The sequence below is a fragment of the Mastigoproctus giganteus genome, chromosome 4 (genome assembly GCF_048544385.1).
Source record: "Mastigoproctus giganteus isolate SK-2022 chromosome 4, ASM4854438v1, whole genome shotgun sequence".
Lineage (NCBI taxonomy): Eukaryota > Metazoa > Arthropoda > Arachnida > Uropygi > Thelyphonidae > Mastigoproctus > Mastigoproctus giganteus.
Genome location: NC_143578.1, coordinates 9,152,336 through 9,168,068, shown reverse-complemented (window position 1 = coordinate 9,168,068; position 15,733 = coordinate 9,152,336). Strand labels below are relative to the sequence as shown.

At 36.2% G+C, this 15,733-nt stretch overlaps 1 protein-coding gene across 3 annotated transcripts in view; it reads right to left on the bottom strand.

Annotated features, from left to right (window-relative positions):
* Window positions 1-15,733, bottom strand: part of LOC150086374 (lethal(2) giant larvae protein homolog 1-like) — a 242,693-nt gene that overhangs the window by 150,751 nt on the left and 76,209 nt on the right. For all 3 annotated transcript variants that reach the window (XM_090372550.1, XM_090372551.1, XM_090372552.1), the window contains exon 3: window positions 1,664-1,761. In XM_090372550.1, coding sequence (XP_090228676.1) covers window positions 1,664-1,761 — 98 coding nt within the window. The remainder of the gene's footprint in view (window positions 1-1,663; window positions 1,762-15,733) is intronic.

The following is a 15,733-nucleotide window of genomic DNA, read 5'->3' as shown; positions in this document are numbered from 1 at the left end:
AAGCTACACATACCAGCTGAAAGATCAATTCAAGTTTTATGAAGGTACATAAAGTCATTGGTAAAGTTCAATGTGGACACCATGAGTAACTAACAATATCATAGCAATATTGAATCTCCCGCCAAATGCTGTGCTTCATTTTGCAATGAATTTTACCAAAGGCATCTGTGATCCATGCCTTCAGCTCTTGCAGCTTCATTGGTAGTGGAAGAATGTAAACATTGTCCTTCACATAACTCCACAAAAAGAAATCCATTGGCATCAGGTCAGGCAACCTTGGAGACCATTCCATATGGCCTCCAAGGTTGCCTGACCTCTTAATTCACTGAGGAAGTGAATTAAGGTGAATCACTGAGGAAGATTGTTCGTTCATGTACGACTTTACTTAATTATGAAAATGCAGAGAGGCAGTCTTTTTGATAAAATCACATCTAATGTCCTACTGCAGCTGTGGCATTAACCATTCACTGACCATGTCCAAGTAGACAAACCCTATCACCGTCAGTTGAATGAAGAATGGCCCATACAGCTTTTCACAAGACACTGTGGCAAAAAAGTTAACTTTGAGACTGTCCCTTTCATGTTCAAAAACTCATGGGGATTTTCACTGCCCCAGATTCATAAATTGTGTCGATTCACTCATCCTGACAGGTGGAAGGTTGCCTCATCACTGGAGACCACCTTGTTCAGAAACTTGTCATTGTCAGCCAGTTTTGTGAGAAAGTTGCAACAGAAATCAAAATCACTTCACTTTGTCCGTTGATTTCAATGTTTGCAACATCTGTAATTGATATGGGTGCAGTTGAAGGCATTTCTGAAGAACTTGCCAGATAGTTGTTTTCACTATGTTAAGTTCTCTACTGGCATGCAGATTTTTGTGGACTGCAAGCAAATGTCTGTCAAATGGCACTGAATTTCTGCCAGCACTTGTGCTTACACACATAGCCCTCTAACAAAATGCTCATACCAAGCACAAATTGATTGTTTACTCAGAGCTTTCCCATATTTTCATTGAAACTGCCTCTGCACTATAACAGATTTTGATGCATAAAATGCTAATACACAGAACGCTTTCTCCGGCCCGGTTGCTATTTTGCCATTGTGGAGAATGTAGTGCTGCGTAGCAGGTAAAGCACAAAACAAACTGGCAGTCAAATGCCAATTTTAATAAAATTTATTGAATTCTTTATTAAATTATCTTTCAGCTGGTATATGTTTCATTAGTGTAGCTTGAAGTAATTCTGAATTTAAAAAGTTATATCAAAATCAGAAACATTTACAGACACCCAGATTTATTGTAATCACATTATAATGTGATGGCATTTATAATTTGAGTACACTATCTTGAAAACCAGATGGCAGATAAAAATGCTGCAATCAGCACAACCTTGGACTCTTCCCTCCAATGAACCATAAATTTCATTTACACGTTCTCATTTGGAACAAAAAGTTCCAAACAAGAGATCCAGTGTCCTCACATTTCCTGCAAATATGATTTGGTTCAAATTATTAGGGTGGGCACACAGACATGATCTTACAGGAACTTTTTCATTTTTAGAAGGTAGACTTAAAATCATCCAGCCTGAGTGATTAAGCTTGTCTTAAAACAGATGAAGAAATTACAATTTTGCTTTTTTTCCTTTATATAAAAATGCAAGGATACATCCTGATTATACCAGACTTTGTTCCAATGGCCATCAGGCATAGCTTTGGATCCCAAGAAAGAGCACATGGTTGATTAAGAAATCCATAGGAGGCTATCTGAAAATACAAAATGAAAAAAGTGCATTAACACATCATAATATCTGAAATACTTAAATTTGTATAAGTCAATCAGAGAGAGACCAGAGTCCAGATTTGCTTTTTTTTTGTTAAACAGCCTTGATATGAATTCTCATGTGGAAAGCTAGTGATACTGAAGAGACTAATTTAAAATTTTATAAAAATTAATTCAATTTAGATTTAATTTAAATCAATGTTAAAATTATAAAGTATAATTTTAACATTTCTTAAAAACTAATGCAATGTTAAAATAAATATTTCAAGTCAGTCTCATACATAATGATTCAGCCCAAATACCAAACCACTATAAATGCAGTTAAGATTAGATATAAATGCAGTAAGATTTTATGCTACAATTCATTCAAAACTGCCATCAATCTTGCAATCTAAATACAACATACAAGTAATAATGGAATACAGATTAGATGTTTAAATAACTTAATGGTTTCACTTAAAAATACTGTTTTGTTGATAATGGTTCTGAGCATTTATATATTAAAAAATGTTTTAGAATTAACAAAACATTAAATTGTTTATTTTAATAAAATTCATTTTCTCTCTAATTCTAAAAAAAAAAAAAAGTATGACGGTCACTGTGCATGAGTAAATGCAAGTTGTCATAAGAAAAAATTCTGAAACTTATTAGCAGTGAAAGTTAAAGTTTGATATTAATTTATAATCAAATTATGAATATTAAAGTAACAAAAGTCTATTTTGAAAGGCCCTCAGATGCTGCTCCCAGTTAATGTTTTTCTGCTACATGAAATATTCATTGGGTAATATTAAAATTTTAAGAACCATAGCAACAATGCACAGTTTAATATGATGCAAATTATATATGGAGCAGTAACTTTTAGATGACTGGAACCAAATTCCAAAAATTAAGAAAATTAACTGAAACAATAAAATCAACCTTTTTCCAAATATTACTGAATAAGTAGAATGTATGATAACTGTTACAAAACCTTCAAATCACATTCAAAACACTTCTATTCATTCCATTTAAATGATATCTGAATCCATATTACTTTTCTTTTGGTGGTTTGATGATTTTCAGCTATTGTAGAAGACTTCCTACCTCTTCCTTCAAATTTAATCCAGTACATATCAGGCAGACTTCATTACTTTTGTTGATTATTGAATGCAAGTTTCTCCCACCATGGGAATTACTTTTACTGCACATTCCCCATCTTTAATTCTACTATACTAAAGACATCAATTGGCACTTAATTCTGCTGTAGTTGGGATTTTTTTTTTTCCCTTTAAATACTTAAAGCAATTTGACTTCTTTGTAACTTGACTCTCTCCAGTCAAACTTTCCTAACAGTGAGGTAATTTTCCTTGGCGATTTTAATGTTCACATTAAATTTTACACAAAGGCTTCAGACTTCTAGTCACACAGACCCAGTTGGTCGAGATGCTAAGTCTTTTCCAATTACTAATGACTTCTCACAGATTGTTCACCAGAACACCGGACAATCCTAACCATACAGCCAACACCCTTGATATTTTCTCACAAACAATCCTAAGTATATGGTTGAAGTGAGTGGTCCTTTAGGCACTTCAGATCACAACTTGGTGATTCTCTTATTCAATGGAGACTATCTCATGGCTGTTCCTAACCTAGTGTTGTTTGGCATTACAAGAATGCAAAATGGGATGACTTGCAAGATTTCTTTTCTTTGGTCAGATTACTGTTAAAAAAACTTCTGATGTCAACATTTGCTCAGATCATGTCAGTGTAATTATTCTTGTAGGAATGGAATCCTTTATTCCACACTCCACTCTAAAATCTCGTCCTTTATCTAAACCTTGGCTTTCCAATAAATGTGCTAAGGCTGTTCAAGAGAAGAATGTTTCAAATTGTAATTGGCTTGTTTCCAATTCTTCAGTTTCATTTTCTGCCTACACCAAAGCTTGCAACAATTGTAAATCAGTTATTAATCAGTCCAAACTAGATTTTGAACAGGCTAAGTGTATAAAACTTGATTCTTTCCCTAATGGTAGCTGAGCATTCTGGTCTCTTACCAAAGCTATTGGGCACAACTTTTGTCCATCTCTGCTCCTACCTCTGTTAAAACCAGAGTTCTTTTGTCACTTCAGCCAAAGATAAAGCTAGCATCCCATTTTGATTCCAACTCTTGTATTAATAATCTTGGTAAACCACCTCCCACCATTCCATGCCTCCTGTGGTCTTCCATCAAAAAGATGTCAGAAGGATTTTGACAAATCTTGATTCTAAGAAAGGATTAGTGAAGTGATGGAAGGTAGAATTTTCACTGTTAAAGAATTATAGAACTAGAGGCCATAAATTCAAATTACAGGGATGGAAGTTTATATTATATTGAAGGAAGTTCTTTTAGCCAGCAAGTCATTGATTGCTGAGAACAAGTTGAGGCTGACGGTTTAAAGAAATTCAAAGGTCAATTGGATGCTTAGCTATGTGAGGAGTCTATTTTTTTGGCTGGTGCAGCATAAGCCTCTGGCTTCCTTGCACCTTATGGCTAATAGATTCACATGAGGATTTTTCTTCGTCCTATTTCAGGCATAAGCCATCGATACATAATCAAGCAAGTTGATCACATTTGCTTGAGCATATGTAGCCCACTCTGCTTAGTTTACTTTTTTTTTATAATATAGCTCTAAGAACTAAACTGTTCAAATATTAGCTGAATACCTAGTCATTAAATCTGCCCCTAGCCAACTGAAAAAAAAAAACTCATTATTTGTGTATGTACCCTAATTTGTTAAGTTGCATTAACTGATTTAATTGTCAAATGCACTTAACTTCCTTGGGTATGTATTGGCCTGCTTGGATGCCAATTAAAATAAATTTATTTATATCTATTAAGTTTTTAATGACTTTCTTTAAATGTCACATTGCCAAGTCTTATTTTTCATGACCTGTCATGAAAAACAACTTCACTAGCAACTTTGAGAGCAAGCTAAATGTCAATCACTCCTGATCACATGAACAAGAGTGATTGAAGCTAAAATGCAGCCTGAGTAAGAATCATCTTCAATGGACAAGCAGCATTCTAAACTTGTCAGTTGTCACCAAAGTCTTTCAAAAGGTGTTTAACAAATTGAAGGTTTCTGTTACACTTTCTAATTTGAAAAGTTAGATTCTAATTTGCTGCTCAAAGTTGCTCAACAAAACTATCATACTGCAAAGTTTGGCACCACTGGTGGGATAGCTCGTTTAGTTGCTAGAGGTCACAATTGGCCTTTCAGCAGTGTAGTGGGTGGGCAGGTGCGGGCAGAATTTCTAGTGTCAAACTCATTTTAAGATGTAAAGGGAAAAAAACATCTACAACATATGCTAATTTAGACTGACTGGATTAATGGGTAATTCATGCCTTATCTTGATGAGCCAAACATGTTATGACAAATGTTAATGCTGTATAAGCTTGCTTTCTTGCATCATGTCTCTACTAATGCTAAATTGTGATATAACACTTTGATCATACCTAATGTATAGTATTTCACTTGGACTTTAGTGTTTGACTGAAAAAAAAAAAACTGCTTTTTCGCACTTATTTCAGACTATTTTTTGTAATGCCTCAAGGCAAAGGATAGAGAATTCATGTAATGTCAACCTTCTTGTTTTTTTATCTTTATATATAAGATAAGAAAAAAAAAATTCCATATATATATATGGAAAAAATGTTTTCCCTCCCTATATTTCATTGGCATATTTCCAACTTTTCCCCTAACCCATCCTTTTATATGGGATCTTATTCTTGCCCCCCCTGCAATACTTTTCAGGGTAACTGCTGTAGTTGTCTGTCTAGCATCCTTTCCTATGCTAACAGATACCACATTCCACTCTGTTTCGAGTGGAATGTGGTGTCAAGCCCATATGACTGCTAAATAACAATTAATAATTGTATTCATCAAAATGAATTCTACACTTCTGACAAACTGGCAGTGTTGAAGTATAAACAGAATTTCCTTTTATGTTGTTAGATAATAAATAATGCTTAACATTGTTTGGAACTTCAAATTTTCATGCTCTAGATTTCACATTTGCCACAACATTAGATTAATAAAAAATCTATTGTAATAGCATATATTATACTAATTTTATGAAACAGAAATTCTCATTGCACTATGTTGTATATATGTATGTGCACAATAGTTTAAGATACATAAGTGTTTAAAGTAGTTTTTGTTTTTAATATTACGAATTTTGGCAAGTTGAGCAAAAGTAGCAAGATCAAGCTTTGTTTTGATTAAATCAAATTGTTCTTCATAAGACTGAAGATAATGTCAAATAATTGTTGTAATAAAAAAAAAATATTTATATATATATATATAAATAAAGAAATAAGCAAAAAATGCTTATGGAAAGAAAGCAGGGAAGAAAAGGGAAAGAAAAAAAGTTCAAGGATTAGAGCACTAAACAGAAAGACAAAATGACCATCAACACTATTAGTTTATTGATAAAAGTAATGGACAGAAAGAAATAGAAAAGGAATAAAGTGGAAGTAAAGCAGTAAAAGAAATCTATGTAAAAAAAACATTACATCAGTCTAATCTAATTACTACTATAAGAGTGTAATTTGTACCACATAAAAGTGCTCAAAGTGAGTCTAGACCCAAAAGAGCAGATGTATGATAAAATTTTAGCATTAAAGTACAAAATAAGCCATTAGACAAAAAGAACCTAGAAAGACTAAGATAGCCTGTGCTGGTTTACTTTGTTATGCCCCAGAAATAAACATAATTAGCAATAAAATATAAATTGAAGCTAATAACTGATAATAGGATACTCTGAATGGCATTTTTTCAAGGGCTAGCACCATTCAATAATTAGCAAGGCTGTTTGTTATCTGCCTGTTTAAATAGGTCCAAATTATAAACATTATGGCAATCTATACTCAAATTTAACAGCAAACAGGCAAGATAACAGCTAGTCCAACAGATAGCTTTGGAACAAATATAGAAAATGAGTGCCAACCATAAATGTCACTTGAGTTGGTTTTTTTTTTTTTATTGTACACATGTGCAAAAGAAAGCTTATGCTGACATAAGAGGAAAGGAGGTAAGAATTTTTATATCTCATGATCTATTGGAGTATTTCGAAGGAAATTGAGGTGCTATAGCTTTCCTTATTCTTACCTCCTTTCCCCTTATATCAGCATAAGCTTTCTTTTGCACATGTATATAATAAAAAAAATACCACAACTCAAGTAATATTTATGGTTGGCGCTCATTTTCTGTATCATTTGTTTCAAAGCTATCTGTCGGGTTAGCTGTTATCTTGCCTGTTTGCTGTTAAACATAAGGTATGGATTGCCATAATGTTTATAATTAGCCTCAATCAATCATTTTCTATGATTGAGGGTAATTATTCTTCAATGTGCAATAGTATCAAAAGCCTGACCATTGCCTTATACAAAGGAAGGATTACCTTGTCTCTGCTAGCAAAATTCCTATATATCATTGGCAAAACTTCATGACCTGCTCCGGCAGCCCATCTGCACTGTTCAGAGAACTTCATATCTGACTGCACAATTACCCCCTGGTCTTTTTCATTCTCCACCTCCCTAAGTGTAGTACCACAGATTTGGTACTTTTCTCTTGGGTTACTGCTACCCATATGCAGTACTTTGCATTTGTCAATGTTAAACTTCAGTTGCCACTTCTCAGCCTATCTGCCTAACTTTCCTAGATCCTGTTGCAGTAGCATACTGTCTTTAGTGTCATTAACAACCCTGCCAACCTTTGTATTATCTGCCAACTTGGACATTAAGCCCAACATACCTTCTGCTGTACACCAATGGAAACAGTGAAATGAGCGAAGGTGGAGTTGGCTTTCTGGTCCATAAAGATATAAAAAACATTTTGGATTTCAAAAGTACATCACCAAGGGTGCCAAGACAACTATTCAGGATTTCTAAGAGGTACAAGCTAAAGGTAATAATGATTTATGCACCAACATCAAGCCATGATGATGAAGAGGTTGAAGAAATGTACACCAAAATTGAGTCTTCTAGATGAGCAGAAAACCCACTACACTATCATTATGGGGGACTTCATTGCTAAGGTTGGAGAGGGACAAAAAACAGCACAGAAAGGGGAACTATAGGAAATTTTGGAATTGGTGAAAGAAATTAAAAACTTGTGGAATTTGCAGAATCTCAAGGATTGTCAGTAATGAACACTTTTCCAGAAAAGGGCAAACAGAAAGTGGACATGGAAGAGCCCAAATGGATTAACTAATGAAATCTACTTCATTCTCACTAACAAGATATATCGTGAATGATGTTACCGTCCTGAACAAGGTAAGTGATCACAGAATGGCAAGATGCACACTTGATACAGATGTAAGAAAAGAAAGGAAAGGAAAAAACCTGACTCAAGTAAATAATACAAAGGTCTTTGAGATAACAGAAAATGAGAAAAAGCAGTATGTACTGGAACTTAAGAACAAGTTTGAGCTTCTGCAGACAGCTCAGGACCAAGATATCGACAAGAAATATTACAACTTTCTAAAAGTGATAAAGCCTAAGAAACCTATAAGAAATCCAAAGAAAGTAAAAAAAATCCAAAGAAGAAAAAATTAGTCAAGAAACACTTGTCATGATGAACCGCAGACGACACATGGAGCAAGATAAACACTGACAAGGAGAAAATTGATTATACTGAGTTACGCAACGTCATTAAAAGACTCAGAGGACATAAGATTTAACACAAGAAGTAGAACAAGCATTAAGGGAAAACAAAGGGTTTTTAAATCAGCAGCCATGAGCAGTAATACAGAAAGACAAATGATACTGAAAAATACCAATGGTGTACTTATAAATAGCAGAGAAAGCATAATTCAAATAGCAGAAGACTACTATAGAGAATTACACAAGGAGCATGGGAATGATGCCAGCAGCAGAGAAGATGGATCGGAAACTAGTAAACACATATGACATACCCGATATCCTTCCTGATGAGGTAGAACATGTGTTGAAGAAAATGAAGACTCAGAAAGCCCTGGGGGAAGATGAAGTTACTGTAGAGTTGTTAATATTGGGAGGAAGAGACATGACAAGCTGGCAAGACTTCACAAAATGCATTAGAAAAGGTGTGATGCCTAAGGAGTGGAATAATGGAATCAGTTTTTCTCCATAAGAAAGGAGATATCAGAAATTGGAAATTAAACCAATAAAGCTTGTAATCCTACATCTACAAGTTGTTCACAAGGGTCATTACTAACAGATTAGAAAGAATACTTGATGAAAATCAACCAAAACAGCAAGCTGGCTTTATGACAAGATTCTCAACTATGAATCACCATGTAATATCACAGCTAATGGAGAAAGTAAATTAATATAAAACACCATTAATGCCTGGCATTTGTGAATTATGAAAAGGCATTTGACTCCATACAGCAATAAGGAAATGTTTCGGGCACAGGAAAGACAAGTCATAGATACCTGCATATATGATTTTGAAGAAAATATATGAGAGTGCTACATCCTTTATTAGACTAGATAGACAGTAGTAAATTTAAAATTCAGAAAGGAGTTCGACAGGGAGACACCATCTCCGAAGCTGTTTACTGCTGCCCTTGAGGAAGGTTTCAGAAGATTAGACTGGTCACAGAAAGGAATCAATGTGAACGGAGAGTACCCAAACCATTTACAATTTGGAGATGTGGTGATAAGCCACGATCCCAAAGAATTAGAGGAAAATCTTAATCAGTTATGGAGAGTTAGTAAGGATTTTGTACTAAAGATGAATATGGCTAAAACAAAAGTAATGAACGAGTATGCCACAGAAAGGGATATAATGATTGAATGAGCAGTAATTGCAAAGGTGGAGCCATACTTATTTGGGACAAGTCATCAGCTGTAATAATGATAAATGGCTGGAAGTCAAGAGAATAAATTTTGGATGGATAGCATTCAGGAAATAGTCACATACTGAGGAGCAATATCCCAATTTGTCTGAATAGTAAAATAATGATCCAATGTATACTACCCACCATTACTTATGGAAGTGAAACTTGGGCACTCACCAAAAGAATGGAAGAGAAGCTGAGAACTACACAGCGAAGAATGGAACAAATTATATTGGGAATCAGACTGTTAGAAGAGAAACACGTGGATTAGGCAACAAACTCAAGTAAAGGACATTCTTATCAAAACTAAAATGGTCTTGGGCAGGACACATAGCTCAAAGACATGACAACAGATTGACTAAGAGAATAACAGTGATACCCAAGAGGAACTAGAAGAAAACCTGGAAGACAACAACTGAGATGGACAGATGAAACTCATGAGTTTGTGGATAGTAAATGGATGGCCATTGCACAAAACAGAAGGAACTGGAAAGTTGCTGGAGAGGCCTTCATCCTGCAGTGGATTGCAAATGGCTGATGACCTTCATCGATATCACTGATAAATACACAAAACAATGGGCCCAGCATCAAACCCTGGGGGACTCCGCTAATAACATTAGTCCACGTAGAGCAGTGTCCAATTGGTGCACTCAACCATCTCTTTATCCATTGTAGTAACTTGCTCTTAATGCAATACTGCACCAATTTGTACAGCAGTGTTCCATGTGCAACAGCTTTTCTGAAATCCAAGTATATGATATCAAAGTTGGTTTTTTTTGATTCAGTTCCTTTGTGACTACATCGTAGTATCCAATCAAATTAGTCAGAGAAGACTTCCTCTTAATTAAGAAATTTACTAACCAATTAGTTTATTTAAAATTAAGGGTTATTTGGTTTTTAGGAGCATTAGCAACAAAGGCCACATTGCTCCGGGGATATGCGGTGGTCATTCCTTGACCTTTCCGCATCCTCCGTATTTGGTGTTCACGGGCTCGAACTCCGATCTAATCAAGAAGAGTGTGCTACGCACTGCTGCCCTTGCCCACGTAGCTACGGAGACGCCAATTAAGGGTTATTTTGAATGTGCTATTTAATTTAATAGTTCAAACCACACATGGTGTGAGCCATTAAAATTAACAACATTGTTAAGAACAATGTTGTTAAAACTCTTTATTGCATACAAAAAGGCACACGCCGTACACAATACCCTTGACGGCTACAAGCCAGGGGTTAACTTGCCACTAGCCAGGTGTTCTAACTTCATAAATAAAAGCCTTTAATTAATCAAGGTTCTAGTGCGTCACGTGATGTCGCCAGGGAATTCCTGTGTAACAAGGCACAAGGTATATTCACTTCAGTTTCTCTATTAAATAAATAAAAAAAGCAGCAATAACGTATTTTTTGCTATTTAATCCTTAAATGGTATCGTCATTTTACGAACTGTTTTCATAACAGAAATGCCCGTTTACGATATTAAAATCATTCTCTGTCTAACCATTTTCTGATTTTAAAAATAATATAATATACCTAAATACGTTCAACAAAACCAAGTGTTTATAATCACCAAATTAAATGATTATGCTCCTCGTGATTATTCCCCATATAATTTGCAATATAATCAACGCTACGATTATTGACCTGTTCTGGAACAATGGCAGCGATTACAAAATATATTGACACGACATGGGTGGGGTTATTGCCGAAGATAAAATTTTTCTTGTTAACAGTATAATGTTAGCCTCACGACTTCTAAAATGGAGTTCTGGAGAATAACAAAAGAAACATCCTTAGTAATTGATGATATCATTTCCGCAAAAGGTTCAGAGGAAATGCTGCGATAAACGCAAACAAATGGGAGTGAAAAACAATCCCACGCTGTGTCGGTACTTCTGTACCTACTATAGACTAGAATTAGGAAATTATACTGAATTTCCTGGTAAAGATAAACTTCAAGTAGGTTATTATCTTACTCCAAGAAGGAGAGATGAACTTTAGTCGATGATACGGCTGCAACAGATTTCGAACACAAACTCTGAGGCGATCCCTCTAATCGATTAGGCTCGTTTCAACAAAAGAGCTGTAAGCTTGTCATGGGCCCTCCCCCAGTCTACCTGATCACCACAAAAACAACTGCTGGCATCCTGTTGCCACTGCGTTAACAGGAGGCCTGTTCTCCACAAAATCCCACTCTTCTCACAAAATACCCAAACCGAATAGTATTCCACAATTAAGGAGAGCTTACACTATGCGCTCCTTAACTGCTTCACTGTGTGGGCCAGTGGGGTTCCAAATGTGCGCCATGTGATTAGGAAAAACAGTTCAACTGGTAGTTACTCTATACCTGCCACGAATTCCAAGTGTGACTCGAGTGAGTAAAGTTTGGGAACCACTGAAAGGGAATGGGAAAAAAACTACCAACCCGGAAATTGAAATGCCACAGCTGGTCTCAGTGTATATCCGTGTCAACATGCTATAATAAATTAAGAAAAAAAAAACTCAAACGAAGAAATTAAGTTATAACCAAGTAAGGGGTTAGCAGAAGTCTCTTGGATTTTGTTCCTCTTAAAAACAAATAGTCATATTTGTCATAATAACAACATCTCCAACTTTTATATCCTTCCATATGGACTCTTCTCTCCGTTTGGAGTCCATATCGAAGGACATAAAACCGCTTATGGCAACAGTTAAACAATCACGGGGGGGGGGGGTGAGAAATTGCGTATGGATTTCTTCACACAAACCCCATCCTTCTGGAAACTTTCCACGGAAGAAAAATTCCGCTCTAGATCGTAAGGTTCGACTGGGGGGGGGGGGGGGTCAAGTAGCGACAAAAGAGGCTAGTCTCCCTCACTTACGATCAAACTGCAGTGAATTTTTTTACTGCTGCATGAAAATCCCCGAGAACCCTTCAGAAAAATTCTGGAACTGCCACTGGGGGATCAGTTCCCCTATACCAGTTGTTGACAAACTCAAGAACTTGATATTATTCATTAGATAGGCCAAGGTCTAGAAATACAGTATTTGATAAAAAAAAAAAAAAAAAAAAAAAGACTGACTTCGGATAAATAAAAGTAAGAATAATTGTTTGCAATATTTTATTCAAATAATAATTCCCATGGTACAATATAACCAGACCAAGGCAAAATCGCAAGTTATGTTACTACGAAAACAGGTAACAAAGGCTTACCTCTGAAGCTTACCTCAACACAACTCATTTATGGTTATGGCTACATAGCAGATAGCTTTCCAACCGTGTCACATCATTACAGTATAGTTAGTTCAATAGCATGATTGAGCTTATGAAAACAAAATTACAGGAGGTGTTAGAGAAGTTTGTGGCCTTAGTATGAAAGGGTAGTAAACTGCAGCTATTATCAACTCACTGCAGAATGGAAGCCTCCTCAACAATTCATGTTAGGGGAAATGGACCATAATCTGCCACGCTTGTCCAGTGCGGGTTGGCAGATCGACCGTATTTAGCAGTCAGGGGCTTGAACCCATGTCTACTCAAAGAGCGTATGCTACTGCACTCCTCCTGACCACTCGGCTACAGAGGTCCTTGTACTCAATATACCACGCTTCAAATAGTAAACCACCAGGTTTCATGAGGTTTCAAAAACGTCATTTTTAAATTAAAAGTCCTGGAGTCAAAGAATGATGTGTGAATGGGGAAAGCTGGACAAAATAAATCAACGTGTAGTCATCCAATATTTGGGGGGTGGGGAGATACTAACGCCAAAGGAAATTCATGAGGATACAGTTACAACGTTGGGGGAAAGGATGCTCCTCCCTATTCATTGGTTAAGAAGCAAAAATTTAAACGAGGGAGGGAAAGCCTGGAAGATTATCCACACTGGAAGACCTGCAAAGTCCATCACTCTAAAAGTTTTTGATAGGGTGCATGATCTGGTGATAACTGATCGACGAGTGACAATTCAGCACATTGCCAGCATTGTTTTAGGCATTTCATCTGAACGTGTGCGCCACATAATACAAGTTCTCTATGAAAGAGGTGCCCGAGACGTGGGTCCATCACTTTCAGTCAGAGTGACAAAGGAGCAGTCCAAAACAGTGAAAATTCAGCTCTTCACCCCCCACCCCTCCTGCAAAGAAAGCAAAGTTAATTCCTTCTGCTGGCTAGGTAATAGCATCGGTTTTTTTTTTTTTTTTTTTTTTTTTTGAGATGCTGATGGAGTGTTGCTAGTGAATTACCTTCAGACAGTCACATGGACATAATTATGTCGACCTTGTGAGCAGGTTGTTTTCACGCAAAGACAAATGCTGAGCAAAACACAGCAAAGAAGTATAGTTCCACCCAAGACAAGATGCCTGCTCATAAATCTGTCGTTACCATAGCTGCACTGCACGAGTACGGCTTTCAAATCTTGTCCCATCTCCCAGATTTATCAGATCTAGCACCATTGGACTTTCACCTATTTCCTAATTTGAAAAAAAAATTACCTGACTGCATCCATTTTCCTACCGATAGGGACCTCACTGCTGCAATTCCCGAGTGCCCAATAGAAATGGGAACTATACTGAAAAGCAAGATATTACCAGACTGTTCAGATAAACTCTTCATACTGAGGGCGCGAACTTTTCAAACGCCCCTCGTACTTTGTTCATAAAATAAAATTAATATATACAAAGTGCAATAAAAGTTAAAAAGTCAATCCACAGCATGAATGGGCGACGTACGAGTTTTATGCTACAAATAAAGTGCTCGAGGAGCATAAAGTTACTATTTGCTCATAAAAGCAAGAATTTAAAAAAAAAAAATTAAACAGAGAGATGTAGTTTAGACTAAAAGACCTATTTATGACTAGAGCGAGCCTTAGACTAAGTTTACTGACATAAGGGTTAGTGCAATCATATATTTTTATATGCATTTAACTACCAAGGTAGATGAGCTAGCATCGTTTTAATTACATCATATTGTGAATACCTTCACAACGAGTTGCCATGATATTAACATTCGAATAAGTAACCCTTCGCCAATGGGAGAGGGAAAAAAAAAGACTTGTTACTTATTCTCGGCTCTAGCCATAAAGAGATCTTTTAGTCTAAACTATTATACAGCATCTCATTATTGTAGAGTTCTACTTCATAACTGGGTTTTCAATCGTTGCAACATCAGGATACCTGCCCACCCACCGATGAAAGGCCAATAAGCCTTGAAATGGTGCGGTCCTGATGGTGGTATCCACCGAGAATTAATAACAGCAGTCTTCTCCATTCAAGACTTATTCGAGGTAGTGCAATATCATGGCAACTCGTTCTGAAGGTATTCACAATTTTTTTTTTTTATCTTCTTTCGGTTCTGCGTTCAAATTGAACGTTGGAGACCAACATTTTCGAGCCAATTGTCTCTTGCTTTGTGAAATAGTTCTCTCCCTATTGATGTTATCAAGCCACTTTTCTTTGTCTTTCTTTTGCCTTTAATTTTCCTTTGCAGGATTAGTCTGATTAGTATGAGATAATTAAAGCGATGCCAATTCATCTACCTTAGTAGTCTACTGTGTATAAAAATTATGCGATTGTACTAACACAAGGTATGCAGCTGAGTGAATGAGGATTAAAAAAATGAAACAATACATTCATGACAGTTGTCTTTCATTGATTATCTAATTGCAGAACCTTTTCATACTGACATAAGAGAAATTTCTTGCAAACTGCGAACGAGTTTGTGTGCAAGTTTCTGCAGTGAAACTTGTTTTCGAAAATTTGTTGCGATTGGAAATCAAAACTCCTTCGGAGCTACAGGAATGGAAACGCTGTGGGATGAAGTCGTTCGTGACATCTGCTGGTGCTACTTTGAACGACTTGTTTATAGTACTCAAGAGGCAGTCTAACCAGCGCCTTGTACAATGGGATAATCATCTCAGTATAACTCTAGAAAAGTTCCCATATTGACAAAACCCCATGGACTTTTGTCAATGATATATGGCAGCCTGTCTGTACTGATCAGAGGACTTCATATCTGACTGCACAATTACCTGCGGGTGATTGTGCAGTTTTTCATTTTCGACTACCCTGAGTGTATGAACCACAAGTTGGAACGTTAATCTGCTATCCATATGAAGTATTTTTGCGATTTTGAATATAATGCCT